The sequence below is a fragment of the Cheilinus undulatus genome, linkage group 7 (assembly GCF_018320785.1).
Source record: "Cheilinus undulatus linkage group 7, ASM1832078v1, whole genome shotgun sequence".
In the NCBI taxonomy this organism is placed as follows: Eukaryota; Metazoa; Chordata; class Actinopteri; order Labriformes; family Labridae; genus Cheilinus; species Cheilinus undulatus.
The window spans coordinates 7725261-7739076 of NC_054871.1; the positions used below are offsets into that span (position 1 = coordinate 7725261).

General features: G+C 40.4%; 1 protein-coding gene across 2 annotated transcripts; it reads right to left on the reverse strand.

The window, feature by feature from the left end:
* Positions 1-374: 374 nt before the first annotated feature.
* On the reverse strand, positions 375-6115 carry LOC121512151 (regulator of G-protein signaling 21-like). 2 transcript variants are annotated; one of them, XM_041791253.1, is made up of 5 exons: positions 5877-6115; positions 5535-5594; positions 5175-5236; positions 4414-4580; positions 375-1772 (listed from the first exon to the last, which is right to left on the reverse strand). In XM_041791253.1, the coding sequence occupies exons 1-5, from the start codon at positions 5954-5956 to the stop codon at positions 1584-1586; spliced, it is 558 nt and encodes a 185-aa protein (XP_041647187.1). In that variant the 5' UTR covers positions 5957-6115; the 3' UTR covers positions 375-1583. The 2 variants fall into 2 exon arrangements, with proteins under 2 accessions (XP_041647187.1, XP_041647186.1); XM_041791252.1 differs by having other exon boundaries at positions 5175-5239; positions 5877-6112.
* Between the last annotated feature and the right edge of the window lie 7701 nt (positions 6116-13816).

Consider the following 13816-nt stretch of genomic DNA (forward strand, 5'->3'; position numbering starts at 1 on the left):
AAGTCGGTACTAATGCTCTCCTTCTGCATGTCTTTTTTCCCAGATGATAGCAAAGCAGGTTTCTTTATTTAAAAGCTAAAACTGAATCTGAAAGACCTGGAGCTCTATTTGTGAATAATATATATATACACTTGAGTGCTTACTTTTGCCAACAGCAGCACTGTAGTGAAAATAATTCCTCAGCCTAACAGATCTTGGCACAGCCTTCATGTTTCCATGCTTATGTGATAGAGCCTTGAACATACAACAGACAAGCTTAATGCAAACATAGCATTAATTCTCTAATGCCATGTTTCATAATCTATTTCACTGTAAGTGAAACTAAAGACTATGGGTGTGCAAGTTAGGACAAAAAATCACATTTTTTCCAAGCAGCAATTTAAATAATTTAATGTCTTTGAAATCACTAACAAGCACTTCAACACTGCAACAAACTTTGTACTCAAATGGTGACAATGAACAATAAATAATACACTGTTTAAGTTAACTATCTAAGAATACATTCAAACACAGTGCTTTAGGAAGCAGGCTTATTCTGGGGGTATATGAGGAGTTTTAACATCCTACCATGTAATGTGACACATCCTACCATCTAAAATCATTGCACTCAAATAGTTTATTGCATAAAATCACAACTTAAGTGCTGGAAGAATTTGGTTTAGTTTAAGACAACGGCCAGCAGTCTTCACTGTGCTATGACGTTAAATTAGACGTCACCGCCATTCAAAAATGGGAACTTCTAGTTGCTGTAGTGCAGAGTTTAGTTCCACTTCCTCACAAAAATATGTGCACAGTTACAAATATAGTCATTTGTCTTTTACTTTAAATAAAAACTACTTTTTCTCTTTGTTAAAAGTGATTAAAATATCAAACACTGGCATGAAAATCACTCTCAGGCAGCTTAAATCCACAGTTTTTACAAACCCACACCCATCCAATTAAAAAAGAACAAGAAAAATCTCCTTTCAAAATGTCCCAGAATTCCTTTTTGCAGAGCTTTCTTCAGCCTCTTTACTAACGATGACACATCACTTTAGAGTCCTGTGTCCACTATGGATTTGTTGGCTTTGTTTCATTAGATAATTGGCCCACTTGTGTTGCGACAGCTTATTCTGTGTCAGTAGCACTTAAAAACTACATCTACTCTCTTAAACACACACTCACAGCTACTCAAGTGTGACCTTTGCATTGTACATCCACTATCTTTATCTGCACAGGAAACACCTCTGCAAAGAAGGTCAAAGGAGGTCCACTGCGTGGGCGTCAGTCACCCCACTAGTTCATTCATAGTCACTGTTCAAAGGACCTGCGTCCACAGATGTATCCAGTGCAAACATACACTTAAGGGTCCGTGTTGTTCTCTTCTTTTTGTCCCACGATCCCCACATGTGACCTTCTCAGTATAGGGATCCTCCATAGTCTGGATCGCTGTCCGAGAAGCGAGGCCTCTGTTTGTGTCCGTGGGGCACGCGGCTCGGCCCTCCTTCCTTCTTTGTGTTCAGTCTTTCCTCCTGAAGGAGCTCAGACATTCCAGTTATGGTTTTTAAGTCCGTCCTCTCTCTTTCCCCCCGGGACTGCGTTCCTCAACCCTTCGCAGCATCAGCAGCAAGGTTTTCCAGGAGAGTTCTATAAATGTCCGAGCGGAGGAACCGCGGGTACGAGTCTCTTTCCATCAGCCCATAAACGATCTTCTGAGCATCGTCAAAGCAGTGCAGGGTGGGAGACTTGACGCTTCGTTTGATCTGCTCTCGGGTGTGATAGTCGATGTTGATCTGGAATGAGACGGAGAGATTGGAATGAGGGGGTTTTAGCTGGGAGCCAGAGATCAGAGATCCAGCATTTGAGCAGGCACTTTATACTGTCAGTGTATCTTCATTTTTAATCTGATGTAACAGGATTTAAAGATGTAAGCATATGTAGACCTGGGAACAGATTAGACAACATTAGGCCAACTTTAGCCCTATTGAGCTCAATTTTCCCTATTTAGCAATCAGGGAGACGTTTCCCAGTTCTACGCTTTTCAAAACTGATTGTCTAAACAGTCCCCTTGTGTGGGATCCTCTTGTACTGCCACTGATTAAGTCGAAGCCTCCCAGCCAGATTTTTCCTACTTTACAGCCTACTTTAAGGATGTAAACATTTATTAATGTCTTCACACTAGATCAGTGGTTCCTAACTGATGGGTTGCGACCCAAAAGTGGGTTTTAAAGTCATTTTCAAAGGTGTGAAAAAAATTGTGTCAAAATATGCTTTTAAAACATTCTTCTTTCTATTTCTTTGTTTTGTTGCTTGGTTTTTGAATACTGATGTTCAAACTGCCCATTTTTTTCATTCTATAAACATGATTGGTTAAAAATGTTCAGAAACTGTGGTCCTGACTTTCCCCTAAGGAGTTGGTGGTGGTTTCTAAGATTGCAGCTGTTGAGAACCACAGCATCAGATGACTTAAAGTCTGGTTTTGGTCTCAATCGACCCCCTTTCAATAATCAAGGTAATGTAACCCTACGCCACACTTTCCCAACTGATTATTTTTCCAGTAATCCTCAAGTGTGCAGTGTCAAAATGATTATTTTACTGCTCCCAGTAGAGTCAGAGCCTTCTTGAGCAACCCAGTATGGAATCATGTATATTATATATGATCCCAGATTGGGCTACCTCCAACAGAAAACACAAAATCGCCAATGAGAGCAAGCTTCCTGAGAAGTACACTTAACTAGAAGTTGCATACTTCAGAACTTAAAAAATGTGCCCCTAGCCAAGTTAAATAAAGAAAAAGAACCAGCTTGTGAAATTAAGCTTATCACATGAGTGAGCCTTTTTAGTTTTATGCAAAGTAAACCACAATCAGGCCAACGGTGGCCACTGAATCACCTGTTTGTTTTTCTAGTCGTGTTTGATCATGCAAATTTCTGTGAGACCTCTTGTTTGAAGGATCTCCACTGTGCAACAGTGTTGGCAGCTATTGGATTAAAATAACTTTATGTTTTCGTTATATTTTCATCTTTTTAACTCTCAAAAATGTTGGTCAAGTTTTAGTTGATGGAACTGAAAACTTTTTAGCCCAGTTATAGTTAATAAATGTTCTTCTATTTTAGTCTACACTTTAAGTTTCTTTGAACTAATTTTATCAGCATTACTGTAAAATTAATCTGAATATAAAACACTTAATGCTTATTATCAATGCATTATCAATGCTTTAATTGAAATAAATTCTGACATATTTTCAACTCTCTCTACTCAATCTTTCCTTGTTTTATTCACTGATTCTACACACAATGGAGGAATATCAGAAAACATTTTTATGTATTTATTTATTTAACCTTTATTTAACCAGATAAAAACCCATTGAGATCGAGATCTCTTACAGGGGTGACATGGCCAAGAGGTCAGCAGCACATGTCACAATGAATAATCATAATCAATCATAAGTGCTGAAGTACTGGTCAGAGTTTTTGTCAACAAAGCTCCAATTTTCGCTAGCCTTAGCCTCGTCTCTGTCATGAATAAGGAAGGTGTTTTTTGTTATAGTTTTAGTAGACAAAATTATCTCTGCAATGAAATCCTATTATGCGCAGGTTTTTGGTCTCATGGTCTGGCTAAATGGTCCAATGTGTGGATTTGGCCTTATGTCTGTGGTCTGCCATGTTTTTTTAAAGCTAAAAATTGAAAACTATGTAGTTATGCTTGGTGCTTTATTTGAGAGTGCATTTCAGATAAGGATGCACAATGTTGGTTTGTTGCTGATTTCCAATATGCCAATATTATTAGGCAATATCAAGATGTATATGTAGTTCAAACCTTTACCTCTGGTCCTTATATCAGAAATAAGAAGAAATGAGGATAAACACAGAGAAAATTACGGAGCTGGCGTAGGTCTGTTGGTCCAGCCTAAAGCTCCACAAATGTATTCATACTTTCGATCAGTATCTACAGCTTATATATCGGTTGCAAGTATCAGCAGAAATCTTCATATCATAAAACTACTTATTACCTCCAACCCTGCTTATAGCATTCCTCTACTGCTTCGATCTGCTTTCTTTGTCCTAAAAAGGTCCACTTGCTCTCAGACTATGCTTGCTTGCTCTAATTTAAACCATTCTCCTCCCATTCAGGTCACATCTGCTCTCTTCTGAAACTCTGATAGTTTTCCTGTGTGCTTCAAGCATTCTCTGTGCACTCTGAAAATTTCCCTGCTTAGTTTTCAACCAATATGGGGTAGACCAATCACATTTCCACTGTTGGTTATCGGTGAGTTAGCTTTACTGCTTGAAGTTACACAAACGAGTTGTTAATTGTGGTTTCGGGCTCTAGAATGAGGCCACATTAGAAACTTCATAGAGAATAGTCTAGTGGGAAGCCAGCCTAAGAAAGACAAAGCATCTGTGAATGAATTCAAAGGGGTTTGTGAGTTACCTCCTTGGGAGATTCTGCCTTGACGAACTGCTCATAAATCTTCTTTGCTCTTGAGGACATCCTGAACGAAGACTTGATCTTCTTATAGTCTTCACAAGTGAGCCAAAACTCAATATTCTCATCGCTGTATTCAGATTTGAGGAAGTTGCGAAAAGTCGCCAGTCCATCTGATGGAAGCAGGAAAAGAGACAGAGCACTGAGCTAAGACAGCCTCATTTTTCAGCCTTTTTTTTTTTTTTAGCTTTTTCTACAGGGCTAGAAAATAATTGGTTTTTATGATTAACAATTTTACTTTTGCTTGATTTGAGGAGAGGGATTGCCCTTCAGTGCATTTTAAAAAGCATCCATTTATGAGTAAAAAATGAACACTAAAAGTCGAAATAAGAATGTCCAAGCTTCCTGTAAATACATGAAACTGGCCAGTAGTTTGATATCGGCTACACGTTCAGTAGCACACAACAAGAAATTGATTCCACATTACATCCAAAAACAGCTGTTGCATTAACTTTTATAAAGGCACTTCTACCTTGATGTTATTGCACATTAAAGAAAGATGATTTTTACAGCCGTTTCCTAAGGTAATAAAAGTAGTGACTCAATACTTTGAAGAACTTCCAGTGCATTTGACCAAAGTAACTATTTTAATTTTAGCACAGTTTTCTTGCACTCTTTGCAACTCCAGCCTTCTCTGAAGTCCTAGCTTCAAAACATAACTCACTGTTTTGGCTGTATTATCGTCCTCAAGGGGAAAATCAACCTACATTTAGACTCCAGAAGCCGTTCCAGTGACTGTGACCATTGTTGGGTGTCTTCTAAAGTTAGCCTGCTGAGAGAGAATTCAAGTTTGATTACTCAACCAGAACCAAATTTGGGGTAAAATAAATCTTAAAAAAGGCACAAGGAGCAGCCTAACCAAGAAAACATAGCAGATGTTCTTATCAAATTTGTACAAAAATGTCCAACCATGGGATCTGCTGGCATGCTTGTGTGCTGTGCCAAAGCAAACATGGTGTCTCTAGTTCATTTGAATCCTTTCATGATGCCATAGATGGAAATGATAGGAGCAGGCTGGCTATTTTAAAACTGAAATGTATGCAAAACACTCCATAAGTCCCCCTTACCTCTCAGAGCTTGATGAGTGTGAGAACATGCCTTGGAGTCGGCACATAAAGTTCTTTCCACTGCATAGAGATAAGAAATACATGAATATATATCCCTATAGGATTAAGGGCAGTTAAATTAGCTTCAAGTGGATCTGTTAAGCATGTTTGGCATGTTAGTAATTAGAAGAAGACAGCATGAGATTAGGCAAAGTTAGATGACTATTTTCAGGAGATATATCCAAAATATTCCTCGATGTGCTCTTAAGCTTCCGAAGCAAAATGAGCTGTGCAAATTTAAAAAGATACTCTATTAAACCAACTTCTACTGGAACTCCCACATCAAGTCAAAGTTTGACTCACATGTTCTTGTTTCTCTTCCTGTCATCTCTGTCCATGATGAACTGCTGTGTGTTGAGTGGTTCGACGATTAGGCTGGGCATTGTTTTGTTAAGTCCAAACTCTCAGGCGCTCCGTCCTGGTCATGCTGCGGCTGTGAGACTCTTAGGAGGGTTCCCCCTGCGACGCTGCTTTTTATACCGAGGTTTCCTGTTGCTACGGACTACTGTGATACATCAGCAGCTCATGCCCCAGACTGAAGAGGAAGCACCCCTTCCTCCTCCTTCTCCTGTTTCTCCTCTCCTCCCACCCCGCTGTCAGAAACAACACATACGTACGCACACTGCTCTGCATGTGTGCCTCCCTCCTCCTGATGCTTTACTCCCTATTAAGTCTTTCTGCGTCCGTTCCTCTCCCTCTGCTGCTGCTGCAGCACATCTTCCCCTCCTCCCTTCTGGATGAGCCAAACACTGAGCATGATGTGTTCTTATTATTTTTAGTCCAACAGGACAGATGCAAATTACAGTAACCGTGACTGTGATAGGCAAATTGTGACCTTCACACGCTGTTTTGATAGTTTAGAACAGTGTATGGACTGTTGCTGGATTTTTTTAGGCTTTCAAAGAGAACAGCCACTTCAACAGTTATTCAGCATGCAAAGGGAAATTCAAAAGTGTGGTGAAAATTCACGCAATGCAAGGAAATGGACACATGTGAGAAAGAGGAAACAGCAAATTGATTGCAACAGAGATCAGCAAAGAGACGGGAAGTGACAGCAATTGTCTGAATGTCACATCAAGGCTGCTTTGGTTTCATCCACAAATTTAGCTTCATTGTCAAAACCCTGGATGGAGACTTGAATTCTCTCCTGAAGGGTACAAATCTGTCCTCAAATGTAAATTTAAAACTATAATTAGGCTTGGAAACTCCAAAAAACATGGGACAGCTGGCCCACTCTAATGCCCTGCATTTGGGTTTCTACACTGGTAAGAATTATATTTATATGTCAGGAAATTGGCTGACAGTATCATAAGAGTCCATGATATTCAAGTGACTTTACATCTACATCATTTGGATAATCTGTTCCAAAGGTGGCATTTCCTCTTGACCTAGTTCATTCAGACAAGTGAATATGACATTCACACTCTGATATACGACAAAACAAACAAGCCAAAATAGCGCAGGAGAAATGTTTTGCTTCCACCTTGCTTTCAGTCACACTGAGTCTGCAATTTTCCCAGCAACAGGACCGAATAATTGGTTGGCTCCTCAAACCTTAGACCAGTGTTGGAGTGGACCAAGCCAACCATTTTTTCCTTGGGGCCCCCTTATCAGCTTTGAACCCGAACTAGCCAAAACTTAATGCTTTATTCGAGTTGAGTTTTCTAGCTAGTTCCACCCAGCCACAGTCATCTACAAGCCTCTAATTCACAATGCAATTCAGACGGGAAAAGTATTAACTTTTAGTCATATTACTCAATACCAGTAGCCTTTAAGGTGAGTCTGAGAGTTTGGGGAGAAACCTAAGAGTGTTACCTTTCTAAAGACATCTGGTATTTGAACTCCAAATGGTTCCAACACAGTATTGAGTTTATTTTGGGTATTCCTGGATAGGTGATTTTGACTAATTGTATCCAGATTTCTGGGGGTATATACACCAACTGGCGAGCCTGATACTTCTGTAGCTACTTTTGTGAGTGGTATCAAATATGCTCATCTACGTAGGCCTGGATTGCCGTGCTTAGTCGTCCTATGACTTATTTTGTTGGTAGCTAGCTAACTAGGATCTTTATGCTTGACCCACAGTACAGTGTGAGACTGTCATCTGTTAACTTATGCAGGGTCAGAAGCAGGCTAATAGTGTAAGGACAGTCCTTAGGTGGTTCGTGCTTTTGTCCACAGAATCACATTATGAACACAAAACAACCCAAGGGAAAAAGCAACAGTGCCATTTTATCATCTGATTCCATATAAAGCAAATGTGCTATCGGCATGGAAGCCTACTTGGACTAATCAATGTAAAGTTCATTGAAAGAGTTAAAACATCAGGTCAGGAACAGGAGAGATAGTCAGAAAGGTCAACTAACATAGATGCTAACAGCAAAGTCAGCTCATAGTCTCGACAGACCACTCTTTACATTTGGTGCTGTTAGTTGTTGAAGGGTCCCGGGGCAGACAAGGGTGAAGTGAAGCAACCCAGCTTGGCCAGAAATTGAATCTTGGTGTGAGAACTTGTAGTAATCTGGACAGTTTCTTGGCGAGTGACTAGAGTTAGCTGGAATTAGCTTTAGTAGCACTGACCCATGACATTGTATGTCTCCTTCGAATCAGTGATATATTTTGTCTGGCGTTGCAGAGGCTGCTGAAGAACGAACTGTGGGAATTTACGGGCTTCAACATCCCATCCTGAACTTTTGTCTTATCTTGCAGGCGGGGGCATGCTCAGTTTACAAAGAGATGTCCAGCCATGTTCGTTAGGAAAAAAGGGTTCAAAATAGCATTTCTTTACAGCCAGGCTCTTAAGTAAAGGAGAGAGGCTCAAGTTTCGATAAAGGCGTATGCTTTGAGATAGTCTCAGCTTAAGGATTTCAACAGTGTTGCTTGTTTTTAGACCTGAAAGGAGAAAAGCAGATGTGTGAAAAATTCATTGTTCCTTTGAAGCTTCCTTTTTATCAGGTCATGAAACAGACTGAAATTCATACTGATACCTTAAAATTACATTAATTCAAACAAAACCATCAGCAACAAGCCTGACAATTCTTACAGCTTAGAACCGCCAGCACTGTTCAGCCTAAGTTTTCCGTGCAGGGACTTCCTCCCAGTCCGGTGACAAGAGTCTCTAGGGTTTTGCCCCATGTGATGAAGTTCAAGGGCATGGGGCTGCAACCTTCATGCCACAGGGCTCCAAGGGCAATGGATGACTTAACTGCATTAGTAACAGCAATAACCGGTGTCAGCAGCTGGTTCTCAGCTTTTCTTTTTTAGATGTATTTAAAGACTTTTTATGCCTTTATTTAGAGAGTACTGTTAGGGCGCACTTACACTAGGCCATCCGTACCGTGCCGTATTCTAACCATGCTGAAGCCCATTTGACCCCCTCCCCTGTCCCCCCTTTGGCCCGCACTCACACTGCTCAATGCATCCAGGCCTGAGCACAGATACGTCACGCACACCGACGTCATCACACGAAGCGTCCACCGTTGATGAATTTATATGTGCTGATGACTCCGTACATATAAGTGTTGTCTTTTAGGCTGTAAAATATCAACAGATTTATACGATATCTGATCTGACACTAGAGTTATTTTAACTGACCTGGGATCAGCAGCTATGTTAAATAGCTATACAGAGCACAGTGAGGAGATAGAGAGAGAAAGCGGTTCATAAGCGGAGAATTATCACTCACAGCATATAATCTGGAGCCTGATCAGATTTCTAAGCACTTCCGATGAATGAAACCCAGACTTCTTAACTCGTATGAGCCCCTATAGCCACTCCTCTGCGTCTTCCATCTGAATCCCCCGGAATTATTTTACGCGTCACGAACTGTGCATCTCTCTGCGTTTGGGTGCCGTTCAGTGCTGCACCAAACAAGCTCTCATGTCACAGGACAGCCTGTGTCCACAGCAGGATTAAATGTTCAGGTAAAAGTTTTTTTTTCACGGTGATAAGAGCAATTTTAACCATCTGACAAGAGCTGGAAGTGAAAACGCCTCAGGATTAATAAACAATATTCCGTCCACACGTCAGCGATCAAGATCACAATTTAACTTCTTGGTGACATGAAATAGAATTAGTGGTAAGTAATTCAGTGGTTTATAGTTTGGCATTATAATTTTATGATAAGAGAGATTAAATCAGCCGTGAGATTAACCGGCACACACTGCTGTGCTGTCTGTGCTCTGAAGCGGGTCCCTCTGTTGTTGCTTCATGTTACGTCACATTCCCGCGCTTGTGCTCCTTCATTTGCATCCGTGCCCTGCCAAGGCCCACCTCGTCCTTCCGTGCCGGGGCCACGAAGTGTGCCGCACCGAAGCACGGAACGATTGCACTCACACTGGCCAATGTACCAGACTTAAGGCTAAAACGGGCCCAGGCACAGCACGGATGGCCTGGTGGCCCTTAGGCTCCATATCTACTGTCTGAAGTCCACAAGAGGTCATTTACAATAACTAAAATTCATGAAATTTTTTTAAAAATTAAAAATTCCCCATTAAATGATCATAGAATACTTGATTACATGTTATTATTGACTCAAAACACAGCCAGACATTTCAACTCCTGCCGCCTTTTAGTCCTCATTTATTTTGTCTGATGTATACAACCAGTGTCACGGTTAAACTGGGGTTGAATTAACTGATGACAGTAAAACATTCTGCCTTGCCGCTTCCTGCTTTAAAGAATTTACCAGTGTCTTTAGACACATCACTGCTGCTTGGGAAGAGTTTCCTGGGCCACAAAGTACTTTAACAAAGACAAATATTAGATAATAAAATTTAAGTAACTTTGCAGATGCCTGATTAAACCAAATTATTGCAGGGGCTCATCAATTGTGCTTCGTGACTTCACATTTTCCCATAAATGCTAATGACTCTGAATCCAAAGTATTTGCATTAAAATTCCCTGTTTATTAAACAAAATGTGATAAATAAAAGGTAATATTCATGTCTCTTGAATAGAGAGTGTACCCTGCCTCTTTTCCAATGACAGCTGGAATAGGCTAAAAACCCCCGTGACCCCCAACAGGATAAGAGATGAAGAAAAAGTATGGATGCTCGAGACCATCTGACCTTCTTCTGAACTGTTTGGGCTCAACCTGAAACAGCTGATCCAAGTCAGTGTCTGGAATGTGACTTCAATTCAGGAGGACTTGAATAACTGCAGTTAGCTTGGAAGATACCTTGAGGGATAGGGCATAGGCCTGGTGCAGGCCAGGACCATGTCCATCAGGAAGCTGGAGCAGTACAGGACCCAAGTTGACACGGCAAAGTGCAGTATGGGCATATGCCCCAACACTTGACCTGACCTGCATCTATTCAAATTGATGAAATAAGAGGAACTTGAACTACATCTGAATCACAAAAGTGGTGACCAAAACTTACACAGAAACAGACCAGACATGGATTAAAAACCTCAGTCTAAAGCCTGGACAAGTAGTGTCAGATAACGCTTAGATATGGTCTGCCCCACCAAGCAGTCCAGCTTGGTTCATTACAGTTTGTCCCAGTCAACCCTGATCTTGTCTTCTCAGCTGATTCCCATCCAGTTGCTTGTTGCCAGATCTCTTTTAGAGACCTGGATCATTTGACTCAGCTCAGTAAGAAGTGCCAGTTTTTTTAGCCCCTAAATGGCTCTTTATTTGGTTCCAGTTTGGCATTTTCAATGTGCATTAAGTAAAAAAAAAAATGGAAGAAATGGAACTGGCTTTCAAACTGGAACCAGCCCCCATGGCTCTTATATAAGAGCCATTTTGTAAAACAGCTTTTATTTGGGAATGACACAGCTCGGTCGCTTATATCACAAGGTTTATTTGATTAATAGTACATCACCTTTTCGTTTAAAAGATTCTTTAGGACAAAACACAGGAGAAAATATGTGAAAGGGGTTCAGCCATAGCCTTTTATCTCAGTACTAGACTCTTTAAGACTCTTGTCTCCATTCATCTGGCTAACCAGGACTAAATTATTTGTGATCTATTTTATTGGCTCCATTTCAGGCAAATTGTGGAAACTTTTGTGAAGTGTAGGGATCATATCCAATGTCTTTTCACATGAGAAAAAGAGCATGCAGGTCCACGTGGAGCTTTAAGGTACAAACTCTCCTCTGTACCCCTTAATTCCCCTCTGGTGTTCTTCACTGTCTCCCCACATCTGAGTTGGGTGTGTCATCGAGATCATGTGACTACAAACAACCTTTACCTTCTCCTCAGCCAGGATCTCACCTACATTCTTGTCCTTTCTTTTTAGCCCCCACAATTAAATATGTTGCATGCCATTGCATCATCATCCATGTTTTTGACCTTCTGAAATCATGTGAGAGATTTCATGTGTATGGAGTGTCTTATGCAATAGTTACGTAAAAACGTCAGGTGCACTAGTGTGTGCTTTTTTAGGATTACAATGTGACAAATAAGGTGAAACATCCTTAGGACTTCAGGCCACACGAGGCCCTAAAACCAACATTAACCTGAAAGTTCCTCACAGCAGCTTTTACGCAAGTTTTAGAGCCAAGTTCAAACAAAACTTGAACTTTGTCAACAAAGCTTGATTATCCCAATGTTAAGTGGTTTTGTCATCACTTTCTTAAGTTAAATAACTTTTCCAAAGGACAGGGCGTGTATGCAGGGATGCTCTTTCTTTGTCGGATTAACACGTATTGATTCCTGTGGTCAGAAGAACAAATATCACACAACCCATAATGGTCATCAGAGACACTGGATTTGAAATGATGACGATACTTGTGCTTGAAAACAAGGATTGATGCTACGTACATGTGTTGCACGTGTCCGACATCTAGTATTCCTCTTGTAGGAAAAGAGCTGTAGTCTGAAAGTGTGATTGTGTTGCCAGAATGTTGCATCATTCCTTTTACATCATGTCTTATCTATGAAGACCCTCCACTCTATTGTCTGCTAGGGACAGTCTAATGCTGCGAGGATCACAAGAAACTCAGTGATTTCAGGGGCAGCCAGCCTACCATTTCTTATCATTTTTGAAGAGCATATTGAGAAAACAGCTATGCTGTGGAAATATAATGTTGGGTTTGGAAGGAAAGAAAGTGTGGCCACTTCTTCAAGCTCCACTCAAGTCTTTGGCTGTATGCATGAATAATCATAGTAGCTAGATCAATCTTTATCGATCGATATTTGTCATTGTATTACTTCTAAGCTGCTTTGTACAGCAATTTACTACAATTTGTTAAGAAATTTTAGTGTGGAAAAGCAGCTTCAGCCTCATAGAGAGTGATTAACATAAGGAGGTGTGTGACGTATGATATTCTTGATATATTTGAACAACATCAGAGGACTTTGGCTGCAGCTTAGGTGTGTTAGCATCACTGACAGTTTGTAGACAAATGTTTGAAAGGGATCAAAGGACACCTACTAGTGATCTACTGTAGCTCATTCATGCCTTTAAAAACCTACTTGACTTGACGAATTAGTCAAACGTAATCCAGTGCTTCCAAGGTAAATTAAGTTCCCTACGTGCATACATAAAGCCACTCAAAGTGCTTTGCACAGTCAAAAATGAAGCATTAAAGCAAATACGATATATTAATTTACTAAATATATTGAAATGTAAAACCGAGTAATTATTAGTTTTCCCACTCTTGTAGTGTTTAATGCAAATAACACCACTGCTGAGGCCAAATGCTGAGGTTAGACCATGTGGTATATTTGTCTGATACAATAGTCACTGTCAGGTAATCACAGAACCATAACTTGTGCCATGACTTGACAAACAGACTAATCAGTGTAGTGTTGTTTAAAGGGAGAAGAGCTAGTCTGAACACCAACCATAAAAAAAGACTGTAAACTGTGTTGAATGAACTGCCAGCTGACTGTTTATGCTTTATTTGTCTAACAAAACGTTATGATGGATGTTAGGCTTGCTTGATGCTAATGCTAACAGCAGTTACTTACTGGGTTGCCAAAGTACATCAGCTATTTCTCACCAACATTCCTCTTATTATACCTTCATGCTGGAAATAGCCAAGGCTGCAGGCATGATGTGTTTGACTCCATCTACCCATGGGCCATTCTTGTTTACACGATATCTAATTGAGAGATTTTCTTCAAACATTTCACAAACGTTCACTGTGACTCAAGGATAACCTGATTACATGTTCGAGGTCATAGATTAAAGGTCAAGGTCTGCAGGGCTCGTGTGCACTCCCTGCTTGTGAAAATTATTTAGAACGCTTTGAGGGATTTTATTGAAACTTTGCACAAACATCCATCCTGA